The sequence below is a fragment of the Ictidomys tridecemlineatus genome, chromosome 7 (assembly GCF_052094955.1).
Source record: "Ictidomys tridecemlineatus isolate mIctTri1 chromosome 7, mIctTri1.hap1, whole genome shotgun sequence".
NCBI lineage: Eukaryota > Metazoa > Chordata > Mammalia > Rodentia > Sciuridae > Ictidomys > Ictidomys tridecemlineatus.
Window position 1 is genome coordinate 122768139 of NC_135483.1, and position 23304 is coordinate 122791442.

General features: G+C 38.5%; 1 protein-coding gene across 1 annotated transcript in view; it reads right to left on the minus strand.

Moving 5' to 3' along the window:
* Positions 1–23304, minus strand: part of Neb (nebulin) — a 196281-nt gene that overhangs the window by 158556 nt on the left and 14421 nt on the right. The window contains exons 9-29 of the mRNA XM_078018472.1: positions 21530–21646; positions 19950–20054; positions 19752–19859; positions 19546–19650; positions 19002–19100; positions 17821–17925; positions 16736–16843; positions 16539–16652; positions 15237–15338; positions 15032–15139; positions 14838–14942; positions 13785–13883; positions 11724–11828; positions 10837–10944; positions 10640–10753; positions 7790–7987; positions 5646–5753; positions 3506–3604; positions 2650–2754; positions 2456–2563; positions 20–331 (exon numbers count right to left, since the gene is read on the minus strand). Of these exons, the coding sequence (XP_077874598.1) occupies positions 20–331; positions 2456–2563; positions 2650–2754; positions 3506–3604; positions 5646–5753; positions 7790–7987; positions 10640–10753; positions 10837–10944; positions 11724–11828; positions 13785–13883; positions 14838–14942; positions 15032–15139; positions 15237–15338; positions 16539–16652; positions 16736–16843; positions 17821–17925; positions 19002–19100; positions 19546–19650; positions 19752–19859; positions 19950–20054; positions 21530–21646 (2532 nt within the window). The remainder of the gene's footprint in view (positions 1–19; positions 332–2455; positions 2564–2649; positions 2755–3505; positions 3605–5645; positions 5754–7789; positions 7988–10639; positions 10754–10836; positions 10945–11723; positions 11829–13784; positions 13884–14837; positions 14943–15031; positions 15140–15236; positions 15339–16538; positions 16653–16735; positions 16844–17820; positions 17926–19001; positions 19101–19545; positions 19651–19751; positions 19860–19949; positions 20055–21529; positions 21647–23304) is intronic.

Genomic DNA, 23304 nt, shown 5'->3' on the forward strand with positions numbered 1-23304 from the left:
GGGAGCACCTGTCACTTACATCACTCTGGATCTGCATCATGTTTTTGGACAACTCCAGGTCCATGGCGTCGGGCAGGTAGGTGTAATGATGGAGAGAATGCTTATAGTTGACATTGCTGATGACATCCTGAGCTTTCTTGGCTGCCACGACATTGAACATGTCGTGAGGAGTGTTGTATTTGGTCTTCGTCTTTTCATAGTCTTTTTTATATTCCCGATCGGACTGTATCTTGGCCACATTCATATAATGAACCAGTTTCGGGTCATCTTGGAGACTTTGGAAGCCGACCATCTTCCCTTTAGCTTTTTCATAATCTTTTTTGTACTGAACCTATTGGACACAGAGGAGGGCATATCTTAAAAGATTTTACTGAGCAATGAGGTCATGATTCAAGTTAATTAAGTTTTCCAGAAATTACTATTCTTTGATAAACAATTAGCTAGTCAGTGTGCACATAGTTATCCTTCAAGAGAACTATTTCCAGGATCCTACCCACCCAACCTCAGATGACAAAATCAAGTCCCTTTTATAAAATGGCACAGTACTTGCATATAACCTGTGGATACCATCATTTATACTTTAAATCATCTTTAGATTATTTATAATACCTAACACAATGTAAATGCTATTTAAAAAGCATTTATTGGGGCTGGTGTTGGGTGGCTCAGTGGTAGAGCGCTCGCCTAGCATGCACTGGGTTCAATCCTCAGCACCACATAAATGTAAAATAAAAATATTGTGTCTACCTAAAGCTAAAAAATAAATATTTTTTAAAAAGCATTTATTTAAGAAATAATGATCAGAAAAAGGCCCTTACATGTTTAATATGGATGCATTCCCCCCACCCCGGCACTGGGGATTGAACCCAAAGGCAATCTACCACTGAGATACATCATTCAGCTCCTTTTAGTTTTTTATTTTGAGACAGAGTCTCATTAAGTTGCCAGTTTGGCCTTGAACTTACAGTCCCCCTGCCTCAGCCTTCAAAGTAGCAGGGATTCCAAGTATGTGCTACCATGCCTATCTTTTTAAAAATATTTTTAATCCAAAGTTGGTTGAGTCTGTGGATATGGAATCCAAAGAGATGAAGAGCCAACTGTACTTTGAAATGTAGCCTGGTAATATAAAAATGTTTAGAATCCATTTGGGTGTCCATAGCTGCTTCTGCCCACCCAAGAGAGGTTGGGATGGGGATGCTACCATATTTCATATCAGTGATCAGTCTCTATAATGTTCCTGTCCATTTAGACATCAGGAGAGAAGAATGGAAAGTTAAACATTTCACTATCTCTTCCAATTGGGTTGAAGCCCCAAGTTCCTGGCTGTTTGATTAGCCAGAATTTAGTAACAGAAATTTGATGTTCCTCATTACTTAAAGGGAGACCCAGAATGAGCCAGTAGTGGTGAATGTTAATGGGCTCCAAATAATACAGAGAGGTGAACTGAGTATCCCTGGGGAGAACTGGAGAGGACCCTGAGGAACAGAGGCAGAGATGAGGAAATATTTGTGGGGCATAGGGTGGTAGAGGAAAACACCCACAGAGAAAGGGTTAGTGGGAAATTCTGGGTGGTGGGGTTTCTCAGGACAAGAATAGTGTTGTTTAATTGTAAAGTATCTCCATTGGTGCAATGCAAATCTCTAGTTGTGTCTGGTTGGACATAGTTGTGCTTGGCATTTTCAAGGAAATCAAAACCAAAGGGCTGTTCCATCTCTGAGTCATGCAGAACAGAAGGAGAAGTAGCTCTACCAGAGGTGAGCTCAAGTAAAACTATCCTTTGTAATCTAGGAGCCAGAGGTGATGGCAAAAGCAAAGACCTCAGTGTTTGTAGTATTAGTGGGGGTGGGGATTCCACTTCCTATAGGACAACAGGTGGGGCCTTGAGCCAATTTCATTTAAATCTGAAAGAGCGAAAGTGACTTCAGTTCACATCTGGGAAAGAAAATTATTATTATTATTTTGGCAGTACTTGTGGATGCCAAGCACATGCTCTGCTACTGAGTTACACTCTCAGCTCCTTAAAATTCTTTCCTTTCATGGAAACTAATGACTCCTAGGGGGTATGAAACTGGAGGCCAATTCACCAATCTCTAGACATAATGAAGGAAAAAGAGAGAAAAAGGGAAAGAGGGCAATCACATAAATTAAGAAAGTTTAAAGATAAAATTTTACCATCAGGATGACTTAAATGGTAAATTGCTTCTTCATTTCCATAAGAGAGGCAATGTGAATTTGGGCAGAAATGTAGATAATGATCTTAAATGAAGGGCCCTGATGAGAACTCATCAGTAGGTTACCCTAATCCTGTCCTCCAAGATCATTCATATCTGAACTTTCTTTCCTGAACAGTTTTCAGCCAGATTTGCTTCTGGCCAGGGACTTCTGGCCACCCATCTGGCCCCTAAGCCCCCTACCTGTGTTTTCTAGTTACACATGTGGCCACAGCTGAACTTACGTCACTCGCCGCGTGCCTGGCCGCTTTGGCAGCTTTGATGGGAATGGCATCAGTTCGCAGGTCATACCCCTTCTTGCTCAAGTCCTTCAGGTCTGCCTTGTACATGTTCTGAAAGAAAACCATCATTTGAGTTTCACCCCAAGGTTCACGTTAGCAGAGATTGGACACGCATCAGCCTGAGTCTATATGCGCACCTCGCTGATATTATAGGCATTCACTTTAGCCTGAATGAACTGCGGCAGGTCAGCTGGCAGGTTGTATTTGTGCAGAACTTCCTCTCCTTTGGCTTTGTAAGCAATCTAGAAGGGAAAAAAAAAGTCTATAAATAAATCAAATAAACCTTTAGGAGAAATAAGCATTTAAGATCATAGGAAAATAATTTCAGCAGGATCATTTTACACAGGGGTGGTTTTAGGAAAGGCTCTCTGTACTGTCCATATTCATCTGCACATACCTCTAGGCATTCAAGGCCACAAGTGCAGTTGCAAAGGGTCCTATCTCAGTGCTGCTTCAGTCTTGGCAAAGACTCCTTGGTATGCATTAAGAATCTCAGGACCTACCTAGAGGGGCACCTCGTGGACCTTAGCCCAGGAAGGTGACCTCATGAAATTGTTAACTGCAGATGCTTTTCTGCACATAGGAAAGGTTAACAGAGGGAAATACACCAGCCACTTCCATGGGTGACTAAAGGGATTTAGGGATGTTTTTGTCTCTATGAATTTTATTCTAAATCTGACTTAAAACATACTTCTTCCATTTGATGCGGTGCCTATATTTATTCTTTCTGTTCATTAAGAGAAGTCCCTCATACTTTCCCTTAGAATAATGCCAAGGGATGAAACAATAGTCATTATGTACAGTATTGTATACATAATTCCCTGAAGATCTGAATGAGGTCTGCTTTATTAATGAAAGCTGGAAAACTATGCAGTTTCTCATGTAAGCAAGGCTCTTTAGATTGTGTAATGCTGCAGGTGGTCAGTACATTTGAAATACAAACACATTTGTATTAGATAACAGTGATCAAAATATTGATAGATGAACACTTACATCGCTCCTCTGGGCCTGGTTTATTTTAGACTGTACTATAATCGGAGCATCTTCAATTGAGGTAAACTTGAGTGTGTCTGGATGTTGGCGATATTTTTTCTGTTGGGTAAATCAAAAAGAGGAAATTGTGTTACTTTCACTGAAGTCTAACATCTCAGAATCTTTGAACTTTATTTTGGAGAGAAAAATGTAAAAAATGTAAAAATATCAGAGTGTTGATTGGCTTGGACAAAAAAAAAGAATACAATACAAAATCAATGTTTTAAAAAAATCATTTTCATTATGGGTAGTTTGGGAGAACAGATCATATAACTCTCAGGAACTGGACTCACACTGCTCCCTCAATTTCTTGCTCCTGACAAGAAAAAAGGTACTCGGAGCTATGCAGGGTCCAGAAACATCACAGAATTTTCTGAAGGATTAACAGATAAGCAAACAAGGAGATTTGGGTTTCTTTGCATGACACTGTCAAGTTCTTAGGAATGTCACTCAGCTGGGGTTACTAATGAGACCGCAGACACTTGCTTTGCAAGCCTTACTTTGGTTTAAATATAGGTTATCACTGAAGGGCTGAAGAGGCCAAGAAAAGAGACTTTTGGAAGGTAGCCCAATTGGGAACTGGCAACTTCTGGCCACTCTTATTCCCATATCTTCTCTATTTTCCCAGTCCTTATCCTTTGTGTGTCTCATACACTCCACTTCTGCATACATAGTAACGACATCTTTTTCAACTTTGGACTTCTGAAAAACCACCAACCCAAACACCTTTTTCTTGAAAATTCCAAGTAGGCAAAGTTGTGTTTTATTCTTTTAAAATTAATTAATTAATTAATTAGCTAGTTAGTTTGTGGTGCTGGGGATCAAACCCAGGGCCTTATGCATACTAGGCAAGCACTCTACCAACTGAGCTATATCCTCAGTCTGGCAAAGTTGCTTTTGCCAAAACCAAACAAAAGCACAATATAAGAAGAATAAAAACTTGAGCCTGAAGGACAGCTGTTACTCAGCACCTCTGTGCTTTATGAAATCTGTTCTCCCTGATAGACATGTCCATCTGACAACCCACAGTGGCAGTTTTTGGTCTTGACAGAGAAGGGACAAATAACCATGTCACTAAGAGCCTGAATTTGAAGACTGTTCCTTCCTAGACTGAAAAATAACTTGCATGCTACTTCAGATCCACCAAGAATACAAGATGGCGTATAATTCTTCAAAGAATATTTATGTATCAGTTTCTTTATTCAAAATCATCACAAACTGGAAATAATCCACGCATTCACCATCTGGTTAAGAACTCATCAACATGTGGTATATACACACAAAGGAATACTACTTAATTAAGAAAAAGGAATGATTTTAAATATAGACAGAAATGCGAATAACCTCAAAACCATCATGAGAAGCAAAAGAATCCATATTAAAAAGAAAAATTTAGAATAGTTAAAACTATGGAGACAAATAGCTCAGCTATTGCCAATTATATTTTCTAGAATGGTTAAAAATACGGAGACAGAAAGTAGATCAGCTGTGGGTCTAAAGATGGGCATAGGATATTTTGAGAAACTTTTTATAGTGTTGATAGCATTTAAAATTAATTTGTGGCTGGGTGCAGTGGCTCACACATGCAATCCCAGCAGCTCCGGAGGCTGAGGCAGGAGGATTGTGAGTTCAAAGCCAGCCTCAGAAAAATCGAGGCGCTAAGCGACTCAGTGAGACCCTGTCTCTAAATAACATACAAAAAATAGGGCTGGGAATGTGGCTCAGTAGTCAAGTGCTCCTGAGTTTAATTCTCTACCCCGCCACCCTTCAAAAAAGTAAAATTAATTTGTGGTGATGACTGCACAGATATATGAGTTTATAAAAATTTGTCAAGGAATATGCGTAAATAAGCTTAAAAATATTTTTTTGTGGTACAAAAAATATACCTTAATAAAATTATTAGAACTATTTCTATTATAAATAGTATGAATGATTTTGGTAAATAAGTATGCTTATCTACCTGAATAACTAACTCATGCATGTGGTAAGTTTTTCTCAGCAAAAATAATCAGAGAATGAGGCAGAAAGGAAGCACTTTCCATGGCTTTGAAAGTTGCAGCAGGACACATTCAGACCTCTCCCAACAGCCCAGCAACTTTACCTCATTAAGGATGTCTGAAGCCCGCTTGGCCTTTTCCATTTCCAAGGACCCGAAAGGCACCCAGCCGCAGCCTTTCATCCAGCTATTATAGTCAGCTTTGTATTCCACCTAAAACACCAAGAAGAAAGTGACTTTTCTTTGCTCACTGCCAACCTAACACGGTACTCAGGATGCGTTAGGATCTCTGACCTGCTCCCTCACTCCACACAGGAAGGTTAACATAGACACTTTTTTGGTGAGAGATTTTAACAGCCCTGAGGCTTTTATTCTTTTCTTCTAGTTGGCTTAGGTACCATTTTATCCTTATTTCCAACTTAATAGAAGTTTGTGGAATTATGATTCTAATCCTGAAAAATGCTCAATTCAAAGCCGTGTTTCAAAGAATAAATGGAAAAAAAATGTTTAGATGATCAGATGTCACCTGTCTGCTCCCTGGAACTCTAGCGTGTTTCTAGAGTCAAATTAGCCCTGATGGTCACATTGAAGGTGATAATTTTGCTCATTTTTTAATTAGATAAGACTTGGTAGTAGTTGTGGTGAGCAGTGACTGAAACTGGGGGTCTCTGATGACTTCAGGGCCGTGGTGCTCCTGCTGCCTGGGAATGTTTCTGTGCAAGGGTACAGGATGCCTAGTTGCTATGGTGACTCCAGGCCCAAAGAGGCTCTGTGCAAGAGTCTTATCAGCTTTGACCCTGATCTCAGTCACTGCTCTCCCATTCTCTGTCACCGCTCTCCACAAGTAGTTACTTATCCTAAGCATTTGTATATATTATACTTCGTATGTACTGGTCAGTTTAGGAGTATGTCTACACTGGCCAATGAAACACTTTAACATAGTCTAACTCATTAATTTTCATAAGCAAGCAGTTAATGTTTGGAATTGGTCTTATTTGGGAGACAGTTCCTTGACACTTTTAAAATAAAGATTCACTCTGTCTGGCTCTTGATGGTACCGAAAATTTATATTCTAGACACAAAATTCAAATTGATATTCTTTAGTGTGGTCCTTGCAACTACAATTTTAAAAATGAAGAAAGCATTTGGATTCTGCCCAGGCTTATAATCTATTTGTCATGAAGAAACAGAGAAATTACAGAAATACAAAAAAGACAATAATATGATTGTTAGGTAAAATTACACAGCCAGTGGAGAAAACAGTATGATAGTTTCTCATAAAATATATATATATTATGATATTTTCTCATTTTATATATAAATCGAGTGTGGTGGCACCCACGTAGGATCTTAGCAGCTTGGGAAGCTGAGGCAGGAGGATAGTGAGTTCAAAGCCAGCCTCAGCCAAAGCAAGGCACTATGCAACTCAGTGAGACCCTGTCTCTAAATAAATACAAAATAGGGGTGGGAATGTGGCTCAGTTGTTGAGTGCCCTTGAGTTCAATCCCTGGTACCTCCCCCACACCCCAAAAAATGGCAAAGATGGTCAATTTTATGTTACATGTAATCTCCATTTTTAAAAAATGTAATTGTTAGGATAAAGTATTTGATTCTATAGCTTACATTAATTTGGCTAGTTATGCAGAAAAACTTAATTATAAAAAGTGATTTTTGCAAAGGATATATTTTTTCAGACAAAATAGTGATTATGTAAATTATTGATAATAATGAATCTAGTCAGGTATGGTGGGTGCCGCACACCTATAATTCTAGTGACTCAAAAAAGGCTAGAGATGTAATTACATGATAGAGCATCCCTGGGGTCAATGCCCAGTACTGAAAAAAATATATATGTATATATACATATGATAAATGTGACAATTATGATAATCATGTTTCTTGAGAGCTTACCAAGGCTTTGATACCATGCTAAGTATTTGGCATCCATTTAATTCTTCCAAACTATGTTTTTGTTTTATTCCAATTAACCAGAGGAGGAGTACAGACTCAGCAAGATTGACAACTTTCCTAAAGGGAAATAGTAGTGGAGTGCATGCCGGACCAAGGGTCCCTAACCCTAAAGGGAGGTGTGTTCCTGTAGAACCACTTGGGCAACTTCCATTACCTATTTGCTCACACACGGAGGACAACACAGATGCCTCTGGGAAGTACCCAAGCATCACTCGATGTAGGAATCCTTTTTGGTGTCTACCTTCCAAAGAGCGAATAGAGAAAGGCCATTCACTCACATCGCTCTGTAGCGCGTAGGCCTTCTTGGCAAGGTCCACGTTGATGCTGTCGGGTGGGTAGCTGTAGTTGTGTAAGATGTGCTTATAGTCTGCGTCACTGGCGATTGCCTGAGATTTCTTAGCTTGAGTGACTTGGAGCATATCAAGAGGTGTCGTGTAGACAGTTTTTGACTTCTCATAGTCCTTACGATATTCACGCTGCAAAATGGAGATGATCATTTATTACCACACATCCTCAGTGGATTTCCAAGAATGTACAGAAAATGGAATTTAGACAAATGGGTACAAACATCTGAGTAGTGACTAAAGCCCCTAAATTTGCTTCTATGTCAACCATCATTAAAATGCCCCAGAAAAAGCACACAGGGATGGATCTTTCTAAAGATTTTTAGATAAAAAAAAAACAGCTACCAGACTCACAAGAGACATCAGCAAGGGCTACAGCTTCTGCTTAAGCCAGCATTATTTAAAAATAGGTTTTCCCAAGGACTACTAGTAAGCATTCTTTCTATTCATGCAATCTAGCCTTTGAAGCATTTTGTAATCAAGAATCATTTTTAAACATTTTTATTGTAGTTGTAGATAGACAGAATGCCTTTATTTTATTTGTTTATTTTTATATGGTGCTGAGGATCAAACCCAGTGCCTCACGCATGCTAGGCAAGTGCTCTGCCACTAAGCTATAACCCCAGTCCCAAGAATCATTTTTTAATTAATGAAAACCACATGACTATCATTTAAAACCTTTGATTTCATAAGATATTTACTTCATAAACAAGACTATTGACTTTCTAGAGTCATTTTTAAATGGATAGTTACTAAGTTTTTTTCCAACCTGATTGTTATAGTCTTGACAATAGATAAGTCCCACTGAGAATAGCAAGGGTTTGGTTTTTTATACCAAGTTTAATTTTGGTAACAATTTAAAAGTCACTTCAGATTGCAACCATAATAAGACCTCAGAGGAGAAAAGTTTGTGAAACTGAGCCATTAAAGTAGCCTTGGCACTTATGTATAATATTCTCATAAACCAAATGTCCTGGTAGGGCCTCAGGAGGCACCAGCCTTTCTTGGCGGGTTTTCTGGAATGATTAGACAGGGTGCTAATTAGGGCAAAGTCCCGAATTCATCATATCTTCTCACCCATTGCCTTAACAGAAAAATTCTGACCCACTGCCTGTGGGAATATCATAAACCCACCCTATCTCCCTATAGTCACATAAGTGTCAGAGACAGTGCCGAGCTAGTAAGTACAGGTGTGCATTATCAATCTCCTGTGGAAATTTCTTTCACCAGTGGAGCGATCTTTTAGCTAAGGGAACTTGATTTCCTTCTCATATTTTGTGGATTGTCATTTTCACTGAATACACTTAGCTCTTAATTGTAAAATCTCAAACCTGGCTTATGAAAATATGGAAACTTATTATGGTATGCAAAAACATAAAAAATAAATAAATGGATAAAGCAATGTCACAACTGTAGTTGGTATGTAGATGTGATTTTTACTTTTTGGTTCGTATTCATAAAACAGACATGTATCCGTGCATAGAAAATGTTGTCAAAGATCCAAATGGCTTTTCAATACCTGCAGTTTAGCATTTAGTGTGGATACTTTTTATTGTTGTTGCTTTTATCAAATAGGCTTTTTTGATCTGTTATTTTTAGGTATGTATGACAGCAAGGTGTATGTGTAATCTGTCAAAATACAGACTGGATGTTATGAGAAAATGACTTGTAGATTATGTCTTTCAGTTGCCAATATAAATCAATTAACAAGTATTTATTGATATATTTTGTGCCTAGTGTTCTAATACATTGAGTGATAGGGTTAAAAACAAAAGATAAAGACACATATGGTGTTGATGGGGAGCTATAACCTTCTTGAGAGGGTATGAGGAACTGGTGAACAGGTAGCATTAGGTATGTGAGCACTGACATAATAATAAAGAAGGAACGTACCAAACATTAACATTAAAGGACACGATACGAACATCTTCCTTTGTAATAAAAAATGATTATTTGCAAGTTTTGTTGGATATCATTATTACTCTAAACATTTTAAAAACACAATATATACTGTAATTTGCAATAGCAAATGTTTTCCCCTGTAGAGTAAAAACTTAACCAGGAAATGATAGATTGCCCCATAGGTGCTCTTAAGGGTATCTACAAGATCCCTTAAATTCAGGCAAGAGGAATGAAAAAAAAAAATGTTCATTTTTCTAGAGAAGTGGCTCAAATTTTTTATAATATTCTCAAGGAGCCAATAATCAATGGAGTGTTTTCCTTTTACCTAGGCCGTACTAATTACTGAAGTCAATAAAAAGCATTAATAGCTATATTTAGATTTTTTTAAAAAATATTTTCAGTTGTAGATAGATACAATATCTTTATTTTATTTATCTATTTCCATGTCATGCTAGGAGAGTGCTCTACCACTGAGCCATAACCCCAGCTCCCTATATTTAGATTTTGTATTTGTGATTCATGACTTTTTTTTTCCAAAGTAGTTTTAAAATCATCATTTCAAAAGTTATTTTACACCTAGATGAAAATATCTATTGATGTTTTCCAAGGGGCTTGGAGAACGGCAATTGATAATCTATTGCTATTATTGAATATATTTTTCAAAATGAAAAGGACACCAAGCACCCAGCAGTGGTTTCTGTCCTCAATGGTGAGAGGTGCAAGAGTTTGGGGACTCCTCCTCCTCCAGTTCTCATCAGTGTAAACTGATGAGTTGGTGTGTAGATGTGAATGCGAGGGCGCGAAGGGCATAAGGTGCTTTTTCACATCACTCCCTCCAGCATGCTCACAAGGAAGCCCCCCTAAAGATGAGCGGACACTCACATCACTCTGGTTTTTGGCCGTCTTCAAGGAGTGCAGCATCTTGGGATCGTCGTTAATGCTGAGGGCTCCAATCATTTTCCCTCTGCTCTTCTCATAGTCTTTCTTGTACATCACCTGCAAAGACATCCCACCTGCTGGAGCCCACTCACCAGGACACAGCCTGGGGCCACCTGCCCAGATGGAAGGGCCATACTCACGTCGCTGGCAATCCTGCTGTTGGCTTTGGCTGCCAGCAGAGGGATGGCATCCACTTTAATTTCAAACTTCTTAGCTTTGCTCTTCTCCCAGTCTTGCTTGTAAACATTCTGTACAGGAAAATTTCAGCAGAAAATGATAAAAACAACATTGAACACAGATTAATCCAGTAAAAATTTTTGTAAAAATTAGTAATTTGCCTATGTAGGCTTATTTTACCTAGAAATACTTTATTTACCAAATGGTAGTATTGATTTACTTATCATCTAGTTTCTTCCTCCTTATCACTAAGTTAAGTACCAGAACACTCTTTAATGTTCTGGAAACTCTCTTTTCTTTTTGGTATGGAGATTGAACTCAGGGGCACATAGCCACTGAGCCACATCCCCAGCCCTTTTTTATATTTTATTTAGAGATAGGGTCTCATTGAGTTGCTTGAGGCCTCCATACGCTGTGCTGCTAAGATTAGCTTTGAACTCCTGATCTTCCTTCATCAGCCTCCTGAGCCACTGGGATTACAGACATGCACCACTGCACTTGGCTTCTGAGGACTTTCTAAAGACTGCTATCCTGATGTATAATGGATAATGCAAAATGATGACCATTTGTAAAAGGTGAAATGGGATATTTACATCAGAGATACCTTATAAAACTACTGGGGTTAGCAGAGGGATAAATGAGAATACTTCCGATAATTACAGAGGCCTTGGAAAACAAAATCTGAAAGCGAAGTAAGGGTCTTCAATGCTTTGAGCCTTACAAGTTCCACTTGCACTGTGGTATCAATCTCAACAGTTGTGTGTATGCATAATTCCTAATTTTGTCTTTTTAAATGAACACCTGTGACATTTCCTCTCTTCATACAGGCTTCTGAGGCTTCAGTACTTACGTCACTCAGGTTGTAGGCATTGACTCTGTGTTGGATAAATTCTGGGGCATCTGCTGGCACATTGCACTTGAACTTTTCGCCTTCGTGTTTGGCTTTGTAATTCAGCTGAAAAACAGTAAAGGATATTAGTATGGGCTGAATGTATCCCCAAGTTTTATGTGTTGCAAAGTTAAATCACAAAGTCATACATTATTAGTATTTGAGAGGTGAGACCTCTGGGAGATGGCTGGATCATGAGTGCTCTGCCCTGATGGATGCATTCATCCACTCATGGATTAAAGGATAAAAGGGCTATCACAGGTGTGGTTTTGTTATAAAAGTGAGCTCTGGGTGGCTAGATCTGTCTTGCTATAACATTATAATGCAGCAAGAAAGCCTCACCAGATGCTGGCACCACATTCTTGGACTTCCCAGGTTCCAGAAATATGAGAGGTTTATTTATAAACCTGTATTCTTTATAAATTACTTGATCTCAGGTATGTTGTTATAGCAACAGAAAATAGATTAAGACAGATATCCAAACAGTGCAAGGTAGCAATTTCCTTCAATTTATGTAGGGCAATATATATATACCAAAGTTTTTGATGGCCCTCTTCTTTCTTTCTTTCTTTCTTTTTAAAGAAAAATAACTCTTAACAGAATTCAATCCTGTCAAAATCTAGCACAGAATTTGAATTCTCATTTTCTCTTTCAGGGATGGTGGTATAACCAGACTTTGGGGCACCATTTTGTAATTACTGTTAGACTATATACATGGGGAGCAAATCTGATCAACACCACTAGGCTGTGCCTAGTGGGCCTGAAAACCCAAAACCTATGAAATTCTGCAATCAGAATAGTAACAAAGGCCACCAATAACTCTAAGTAAAATATTAGGCTAAAAAGATAAATTCTCATTAAAATATTAAACTTGGGACTTTAAATTTTTAAGAAGGTGATATAAGGTAGAGGTATAAAGAAGGAATGAGGCTGTTGAATTTTAGGGCTAAAAGCAAAATGCACAAGACTGAGAACTGTGCATTAAGTACCTCTAAGACAGAGCCTGTGGCCTAATTGGGCCAACAAGAAGAACACTGTAACTAGACAACTGTACAGCCCCACATTCTTCTGTAGTTTGCTGAGTCCAGCCTGGGCAATATGGTTAGTATTCAGCTGTTCTTTATTGGGCCCCAAAATGTTAACGTGCTAGGGAAAGTTGCATATGAACTGATAAGACTTTTAAGTGATACCAATGCTATTGTCTTTACCGATTGAATGGGAGCCAACTTATGTGACTAAAACACATTTTCTAGTTGGGTGAACTATATCTTTCCCTGACTTTAGAACTTAGCACATTAGCACCTTGCTATTTACAGTGTATCTAGCAATCACAACAGCAGCAGCAGCAGCAACAGCAGCACCTAACAACTCTTACAGACTCAGAGCATGAGGTTACCCCAGACTTAGTGATTCAGAATCTACACATTAACAGGGACACTGTGTAATCACAAGAATGTGCATGTTTTGGAAGCATGTTGTTCTTCCTGATTCCAGCATGCTTGGGCCATTCCTGCCTTCCACTTTTCCTAACTAAAAGGTTGAAATGCCCATCCACTCTCCAACGCCATTCGATTTTAATTCCGAAGGATAATTGTCTACTAGTTCCTTATCATTGCCTGAAGTCGTTGTTGTTAGTGTGCTTTCTTTTTGTAAATCTTTGTTAGCAAACTCAAGAATATGAATGTTTGCCTTGTTACCTACCCCAATAAATGCATTTGTTGGTGCTTCATTTAAAAAGATGGCATGAAGTTTTAGTGTGCTTATGATAGACCCTAATGAGTAAGTCTGGTACTTCTAGCAAAAATCAATGAGGTATTGAAGAAATGTGAGCTACTTTTATTGTCTAACATGGTTTTCCTTAAGTCCCATTTCAATCTAGGAGCTTTATTTGCATTTTATTCAACCAAAAATAACATTATTGGGATGGTAGATGAGTCCATGAAGAATAAGCTTGTAAATGCTGACATTTTAAATAAGCCAAGCACTCTGGGTCGCCCACACTTGCACCAGCCAGGCACTTACATCACTGAGCTGCTTGGTGTTGAGCTGGGCTTGCAGTAGTACAGGAGTATCAGTGACCGCCGTGAATTTAGTCTTATCCGGATGAATTTTATAGGTATGCTAGAAAAGAAGATATCCTTCAATGAAATTTTATGCTATATCTTCATATTCTTGTTCATATACACACTAAAGCATGAAAAGGCTCTAGCCAAAAGTTGTTTTATTCTTGAAAACCTGATTGATAACATTCTTAACTCCTTTTTTGCTCTTCCTCCTCTCTCCTCCTGCAGTTATCTTGTCTTTCTGCTACATCCCAGTCACTCATCTTCCAGTGCTGAAGCACTGCAGTGGCTCTCCATTGCATTTCGTTTGCAATCTAAACTGAACCATGGTGGAGGAACCCTGCAGGATCCACCCTCCTTCACCTCCTGCCGTTTTACCTCTTGCTACTCTTCCCTCCCCAGTATCACAGTAACCTCATCCTTTCAGGCTGTTCTTCCTGCTTCTCTACCGCTCATTTTGGTGTGGTTGTACAGTCTGTCTCAGACCTTCTTTGACCTTGTAATTCAAGGCACTGAACCACTCTTTCAACAGCATCTGTTTTAATCCCTCATTTTCTCATCATTTTTTGGTATCTTTCTTGCTTCTGAGCTCTCTTCCTTTGTTTATCATCTGTCTCTTCCTCCCTGGAAGCTCCAGGAGAGGCATCTCACTGTGTTCTCTATCCTTTCCCAGCACCAAGGACAGTGCCTGGCACCTGCCAGCCCCTTTTGTAAATTTGTGGAATGGCGAATACCAAACCTCTCTCCAACCTGTGTGTCCTCCTTTTGCCCTGAATTTGCATACATATAAACTAAGGACAGTAAAGCTCTATAAAACCTAAAATTACTTCATAATGAAATGACTTCTTTGTAGTAATTTCTGTGTTTCCTGATTCTACCCAAAAAGCAAAATTTTAAATTTAATGTCTCTGGCTAACCACTAGATGTTAGTATTTAAATTCCTGCTAAATTTACCACTAGATGTCACAAGAACCCTAAACCCAATTTCAAGAATCCAGGGCAGCTGACGTACGTCTTTACACTGGTCCAGCTTCTTAATTGCTTCGTATTCTTGTGTTATTGTCTGAGGGAAATAGCATTTCCCTTTATCTTCTTCATATTCTGCTTTGTAACTTTTCTATAATGAGAAAAAATAAAAATAGATCAGGATTGCTATTGTTCCAAACAATGTCTCTGTGAGGCGTGAATAATTGTCTTCAAACTTACGTCACTATTTTGAGCAGAAACTTTCATGCAGTGTGTGTGATATGGGTCTTCAAAGCTGCCTACATAATGTCCCAAAATATTCTTTACATATGAATCTTTATATTTAGCCTGAAAAAGAAAATGTGCACAACTCATATTAATAGTCATCTGTCAAACAAGAGGAAAGCCTTCCCACCCCAGAGGTAATAACCAGGGCCACTCAAACCTCGCTGAAGTTCTTCAACAGTGTATCAAGTTGATATTTAGGGGTCTCGCAGTAATTCATGCTCTTTGCTTTTGTCTTCTCATAGTTTTCCTTGTATAATCTCTGTCAAAGGGAAAAGAAAATTAAACAAAGAAAAATTCATCTCATGGAATAAAAGCCTGGCATGCCATTGCTTCCCTTTCACCAATGTATTTTCTCCACATGTATTTTCCACTAAGCTGAAAAGCAGGATATCCATCCATGCTTGAGGCTCATGTCTTGTATAATCTCATCTGCTAAAAACCATAAATGTATTTACATTATTTGTCCCAATATTTCTCAGACTGAATAAATTATAGCACATCAATACTATTATTCAGGAAAGTTACTGTACTAAAATAATTCATTCCATTTGAATGTTTTGGGAGAAAAATGATTTTTTTTAGATGCAAAATGAGGTGTAACAGTATAAGGTGGACCTTAGATACTTGGGCATAGTCTAGAAGAGGCATCAGTTTAGCACTTGGTAAAAACACAGTTTATTACACTCCCAGAAGTTGGCTTTATCATTAAGTTCTAACATTTTTTTTTGTAATAGCAAAACATGAAAAGATGACTTCTGTTTTTAATGTATGTATCATCTTTCTTCTAGTTGTAATTTAATTCTCTCATATAGAAATCAAAAAATATATTCAATAAAGATAAGAATACTTGTAAATGATATGAAAGTTAGGGGATATTATTTCCTTAATAGAAATTAGAAAAACAATTTTGGTAAAGGTTTTATTTTTAGCAAGTGTTTTAAAGTTTTTACAATGAGATCGATACTTTATAAAATTCCTAAAGTAAAATACTTTGTTTTTGAGTTTATGTTCTATCTAGTTTTTCCTGCTTTTTGTCTGTGAATTGATTTTCTCACGTCTTGCTTTTTATTTTCCTGCCTATGTCTTTGCAAACAACTTTAATCAGCTCAGGGCACTGAATGAATACACGAATACCATAGGCTACATAGATTTATACATACTAAGATACGGAGCCCATTTCTAGGAAAAACAATAAAGAAAATAATATAGCTAGTACATTTTTCCTCCTAATGAGACACAGGACACTAAGGGACCTTTGTAACACTTAGCGTCATCTCAAAGTACAGAGACATCAGTAAAAATGAGAAAGTTCATCTTTCTTAATCATCGGGCCTTTCACATTTGATTTGTCATCATGCACCTGAGATATCAGTTAGGCTAACTAATAGACAACTGAAGGTTATATTAAACATCAGTGTGGCCAAATCTGAAAGTAAGAGTGATTTACAAAGAAACTCACATCACTCTGGTTTTTGGCCGTCTTCAAGGAGTGCAGCATCTTGGGATCGTCGTTAATGCTGAGGGCTCCAATCATTTTCCCTCTGCTCTTCTCATAGTCTTTCTTGTACATCACCTGCAAAGACATCCCACCTGCTGGAGCCCACTCACCAGGACACAGCCTGGGGCCACCTGCCCAGATGGAAGGGCCATACTCACGTCGCTGGCAATCCTGCTGTTGGCTTTGGCTGCCAGCAGAGGGATGGCATCCACTTTAATTTCAAACTTCTTAGCTTTGCTCTTCTCCCAGTCTTGCTTGTAAACATTCTGGACAGGAAAATTTCAGCAAAGGAACAGGAACAAAAGTGATAAGTGTATCGTTACACCGAAAGGCTAAAGGGTAACTATTACCTCTTCTAAATATCAAACAGACAGACTCTGGGCAGTGTTGAGGAAATCATGCATACTTCAGGTAATTCTGAAGCTAGAATTTGTAATTCTCCAAGATCAGGCTTCTCTGCTTTCCCTTAGAATCTTTCATTAAATTAATTCTAGTTTTCATACTAATATTTGATTTCTAAACACTGAATGTTTTATAGAGTGGCACACAAATATTCTACAGTTAACTTACTTTCTATGGTATAAGGGCATCACTTTCATTTGATCTCTAAATCCTTTGCAAAGGTTATTTCATGAATCATTATTGTACTCATTGATGCCAGATGATCTTAGAATTCATTTATAGAATTGAAGAAATTGAGATCCTCAAGGTTATTTGACTTTTCCTCAAAATTAAGCTCAGAAAATGAAAGACGGCAATAGATACCTGGCCTTCTGCCCTTTAACTACTCTGTATTCTCATTAGTGCAAGTTCTTTTAGATGGAGAAATAAATATAATTTGTGTAAAATAAGGACATCATAGGCCTGGGGAATAAATGGAAATGAAATTATATCTAAAATGTCAGGTTCTGAAAAAATTAATTGTGGCATAACATATATGAAAATACAGTGAAAAGATCTAATACCTAGATTTGCAATTAAGCATACTTGAGAGGTGGTAGTTTTAGGGTTGGTTAAAAGATATTAAGATTCCCTAACTGAATGAAGCTACTTATAAGATGGCTATACACATCTTACAAGGTGAACTCTCATAGTCACCTTGGCAGACATATCAACATGATGTAAATGTTAACAGTTCTTCCATCTTTAACATTGAAGACTGTGTTAAACTGCAGTGAAGCAATTCAAAGATAAAAGCACTGGTTGTCAGTACCCTACATGGTACAGTGGGAATGGGACTTACATCACTCAGGTTGTAAGCGTTGACTCTGTGCTGGATAAAGGCAGGAGTATCAGGGGGTATGTGGCACTTGAACTTCTCACTTTCATGTTTAGCTTTGTAATTTAGCTAAAAGAGAGAGGGGTGTTGGGTGGAGCAGGGGTAGAAGAGAACCAATTAGTTCAGGAGAAGAATTTCTGCAAAATTAAAAAACTTCTCTTGCATGGAACATTTTGTGTAGGAACAAAGTTGTTAAGATCAAAGAGAGATCCAGAGCTCCACTAGCCACTCTGCTTTGTTGAGCCCATGTGCTGGACCTTTGACAGCTGACACCACAAGAGTCACCATGGCAAGACCCTCATGGAATGAAGTGGATTTCCCACACCCCACCCCTCCCCTGTGCACACCACAGTGGGCCCGCTAGGCCCTGAGACACACAGAGTCCATCTTCCTTTCATTATCAATGCTTCACTTCTAGAGAAGCATCCCTGCGTGTCACCTCACGTCCATCAGTGCTGCTGATGCTCCCACAGGAGCCTTCATTTCTGACTATGAATCTGCTGAGATCACTTGTATTTTTATCCTTTAACACAAGTTTGGAAACTCATACTCAGAGCTTAAATGAAAAAAAAAATTGTCTCAAAGACTCCCATTTCCCAGAAACTTATTTGGGAGAGAGAAATCCCATATGTTGAATACCTGGTCAGGGCCACCTTGAATGCTATTCACACTTCTCCTTTCACTTGATTTCCACAACAGCCATAAATTATACAAGGGACATATGAAGCACAGAGATGTTAAAGAACATGGCCACCTGGTCATAAGTGACAGAGCTGGAAGTTTAATCTGATTCCAGGACTCATATTTTCCATGCTTTAAGGGGGTACATCAGTTTCTATCACAGAAGCATTATTCTCCCAGGAAGATTGAAGACAATCAAACAGGAAAATATTTTAGGTGATTACAGATATATAAAAGTTAAACTTGTTAAAATTTACACAACCTTTCCTATAAATGTGACAAAAGATTGGATTTTATGGGCTGAGGATGTATATAGCTCAATGTTAAAACCCTGGCCTAGCATGAATGAGGCCCTGGGTTTTATCACCAGACCTTCAATAAAGAAATAAAACTGAATTTCACATATAGAATTATAAACTACTCTCCCTTATAAGTGGATTTCCTAGCTATTTAGAGGAACTTACATCGCTCAGTTGCTTGGAATTGACTTGGGCTTGTACCAGAACTGGAGAGTCGGTAACTTGCGTGAATTTTGTTTTATCTGGATGGACTTTATAGGTGTGCTGTAGGAAGCAAAGAGATTTGTTTTATCAGCACCTGTCAAATCCAAGGTGGTCCATGGGCTGAATCACAGGCAGAACTCTACCCCCTCAATGCTAATAAAACATTCACTGACTATAGTTCTAACTAGACTAAAAAACTAAAACTGAAAACTTTAGTTTTTTTTAGTTTTATAGTCTGTAGTTTGGGGGATGCTCTTACAGCTATCTGAAAAGCCTTCCCATGTCCTCAGAGTCCCCATAACTCATTTAAGAAAAACGAGCTGGAATTAGCTCTTGAAATGTGGGAATGCCAAAGGAAGAAAATAGCTACTCTATTACAAGGATAGATTTTGGTTTCTTACAATTTCCTCACTTACATTTGCATAAGTGTCAACATTTTAACTTTATCTTGACCACTAGACACTATGGAGGGCAATAACATTCCGAGTTCACACTACAGACTTACATCTTTACACTGATCTAGTTTCTTGATGGCTTCATATTCCTGAGTTATGGTCTGGGGGAAGAAGCCTTTTCCTCTGTCCTCTTCATATTCTGCTTTGTAGTTTTTCTTTGAAGAGAAAAAGAAGTAGATAAAAAAGATGCAACCATTGTATTCATGCCCCCCAACATGTGCTATTTGGAAAGCCAAACAACTGTCTCAGGACTTACATCACTGTTTTGGGCTGCGACTTTCATGCAGTGTGAATGATATGGATCTTCAAAGCTGCCTACATAGTGTCCTAAAATATTCTTTAAGTAGGAATCTTTATATTTAGTCTGAAAGACAAAATGTATTTCATTTGTTCATTGATTAAGTAATTTATCAAATGATGGGTCCTTATTAACCTCGGGGGTAGGATTGCTTACGTCACTACTGAAGTTCTGTAGAACAGTATCAAGCTGGAATTTGGGGGTCTCACAGTAATTCATGCTCTTTGCCTTTGTCTTTTCATAGTTTTCCTTGTATAGTTTCTGTCAAAGAAAAAAAAAATCAGTTAAAATAGATTCCTGTCACTCCCACGCTGATTAGAACACTCGTATTTTCCAAAACTAAACAAAAGAAGAAAAGATATTGCCTGTCAACTCTCTTAAAAGCTGACAGTCAAACATGGGGTGCCATGAATCACAAGGCTTTTCTATTAGCAAGTATTGTAAAGCCTAAGTCTTTAACATTTTAAAAATTAAGAAACCAATATTCCACCTCTAACCAAGGCCTTAGTTCAGATGCTTAGGTATCTCTAGATTATTCTTTGTCCCTCTCAATGCACATAATTTCCTCACTAAGGATACCCTGGCACACATGGAGGTGTTGAACTTTTGAACAAGTTTTTTTCTTTTTTAATAAACCTTCATGAAGAAGTAAACATAGGTTGAGAAACCCATAATCTCTCTTCCTTCTTGTATCAAGGGAGGAAAAAAATCCCCCCAAAATAAGGCCTATATGAGAATCCAAACAATGAGTCATTACTAACTCTTCTTCTCTGCTAGGATTTATCTTTAGCTTGAACAGCAATGAATCAATTATTGGTTTTAAATGCACAGCTGTGAAAGCAGATCATTGTTACATTTTTCATGTTGGGTTTTCAAAATTTAAAATGATTCTATTCTTTTAAAATGTGCTTAGATTCCCGCTTTTATCAACAAAAGCAGATTTGCGCCTGGGATTGTACATGATTGATAAAGATGTCCTTCATTTCAAAGCACAAGTTTTGTATTGATTTCCCAGAACCGTTTTGGACACTTGCACTCTCTCACTTGCCCATCACCCCACCCCTCCCCAATCTCATGCACACATTTCCTATGGCACTGACTTCCTTCAAGGGTAAAGAAAAGATAACCAACCCACCCAGAGAGATGCATAAAAATGATTAACTATTGAGAAAGCTTAATACAATCTACCATAAAGAAAAACCTCAAATGATCACATACTGAGTGTGTGTGTAGTGTGGTCGGGGGAGGATCAAATTGGTCTTAGGTCATTAGTCTTTAAATATCAAAGTCAGGTTTATTTATCTAATTTACTTTACATCTGCTGGCTTAGTCAGACTCTTAATTCCACATGTAGAAAATAGAAATTCCTGTTGAGACACAGGGAGCAATCTTTTAAGCTGTGTGGTCAGCAAACGATGGTTTCTGGGGTTAATATCTGTCTTTGAAAGTCTTCTGCTCTGTACATCTCCTTGTGTTCTTTGCCCACAGAGGTCCAGCCACTTGGAGCTTCTAACCACAACAGGATTTCCTTGTTCATTGAACTAAGTCCCCAAGCTTGCAGAGACTGAGCCTTATCCCACTCAGAGGCATTCATAACTAGTTCCCATGAAATGGTTACTCCCTAACCTTCAAGTATTTGTAAAGTTATGTATATATTTAGTCATTATGGAAAGAAAAAAGACAACATTCTTGCAGCCAAGGTTTATAAGACACTTTTTTGAGAAGAGTACACTTACATCACTTAGGGCATTTCCTGCCGCCTTCAGCTGCCTGAGCAGTGGGTTCTCTGAAGCAGGAAGTACATTATAATCTGCTTTTCCTTTATTCTTTTCATAGTCTTCTTTATATTTTACCTGTAGGATGAATAAAGTGATAAAGTAACTCTAGTTATTCTTGTCCCCAGTCTCCATCATGGGTATTATGACATAGTTCCACAAATCAATTTTCTTTTTGGAAAAATGGCAGCTTGACATTTTACAAACTATTTACTCATAGTAACTCATAATAGAGGCAGAGAAACTGCATAAATTTCCAGGATACTTTTTTCTTCTCATTCATTTATTTATTCAGAAATATCCATAGGAGGTTGATTATGTGCCTGGCTCTGAGACAGACACAAGAAAGAATAACACATGGTCCCAGCCCTCAAAGAGAAAAAAAGATACATAAATAATGGGGGAGAGAATGACACAAATAATGACAGCACATCGGGTCCCAGATGCCTGCTGCTGTAGAACCTTCACTCAGCTCTTACCCTCCAGCTGCCTCTCTGTCAACACAGTTTTAAAGAAACTCAGCTAGAAGCATCATCACCCTCTTCTTTCAAGCCTCACCTGCGACTGTGTGTTGAGCAGCACATATTTAATGCACAAGCAGGAAGACGAGGAAAGAGCTGTGGTGGGAAGAATAGTGGCAACCTCACCCTGTCATTTTGTCCTTCCCAACTTGCACTTTTCATTTCAGCCCTGGCAGAAGCAGTAAGTTGGTGGTGGGGTGGGAGGAGAGCCTCAAGCCCCACCAGGAGCACATCAGTGGGGGGTAGAACAAGATTCTGGTTCTGAGCATGATCCCTAGTCTAAATCATTCTTTCATTTGGGATAATCATAGAAGTTTAAAGAATCCTAAATAAATGACCAACAAGTGAAGAATATCAGAAAACAAAATGGATCAGCTTAGTATTGTAAGGCAAGAGACACACGGCTGAAACTCAGATGCACTAATCCTGTAGCCTACAGTATCACAAGGGGACTCCACTGGCGTAGAAGACACAGCCTTTCTGCCTTATGGAATTATATATATTCTTGAAAAATGGAAATGACCAGAGAGCAAATTCACAAATCCCACTCTCCCCTATCTGCTTCTGGAATACAAAGACTTCTCTGTTATGTGGGTGGATTGTCAGGGCTTGTGACACAGCCATCCCTCCTCTTAAGCACCAGATCACGTCCCCTTTCACCTATCATGGATGCCACTCCAGCCATTCTCCGTCTTCCAACATCAACCCATGTCCCCTGTCTACTGAAGGTTTTCATCATAGAGACATGGTGGGTTTCTTTTTTCCTCCTATCTTACAAAATCCTTCTTCATCCACTTTTCCATCAGCTTCTTCCCCATTTTCTTTCTTCCCTCCCCACCAGGAAAATGATTTGAAAGAGTTGAATATACTCATCACTTCAATTTTTTCCTTCTTATTCACTCATGGACCCTCTCCAAGTAGATTTGACCAAATTGTTCTGCAGATTGCCACCCAGGTGTCAGCAAACCTACTTCAGAAACATCTGACACTCTTGATGACTCCCTTCCCACTTCACCTGCTCCTCAGCGTATACGGCTCTTTCCCATCTCTGCACTTACCTCCTTTTGCTGATGTATTATTGTTTTTATTCTGCTCTTCAAATGCCTGAAATTCACTGGTCTCAACCTTGATAGTTCCCTCCAAAACCCACCCTTCCTTTTTCATTATGTGTAAGAGCAGAGTTAGAAATTTACCCCACTAAAACCATCAAGATCA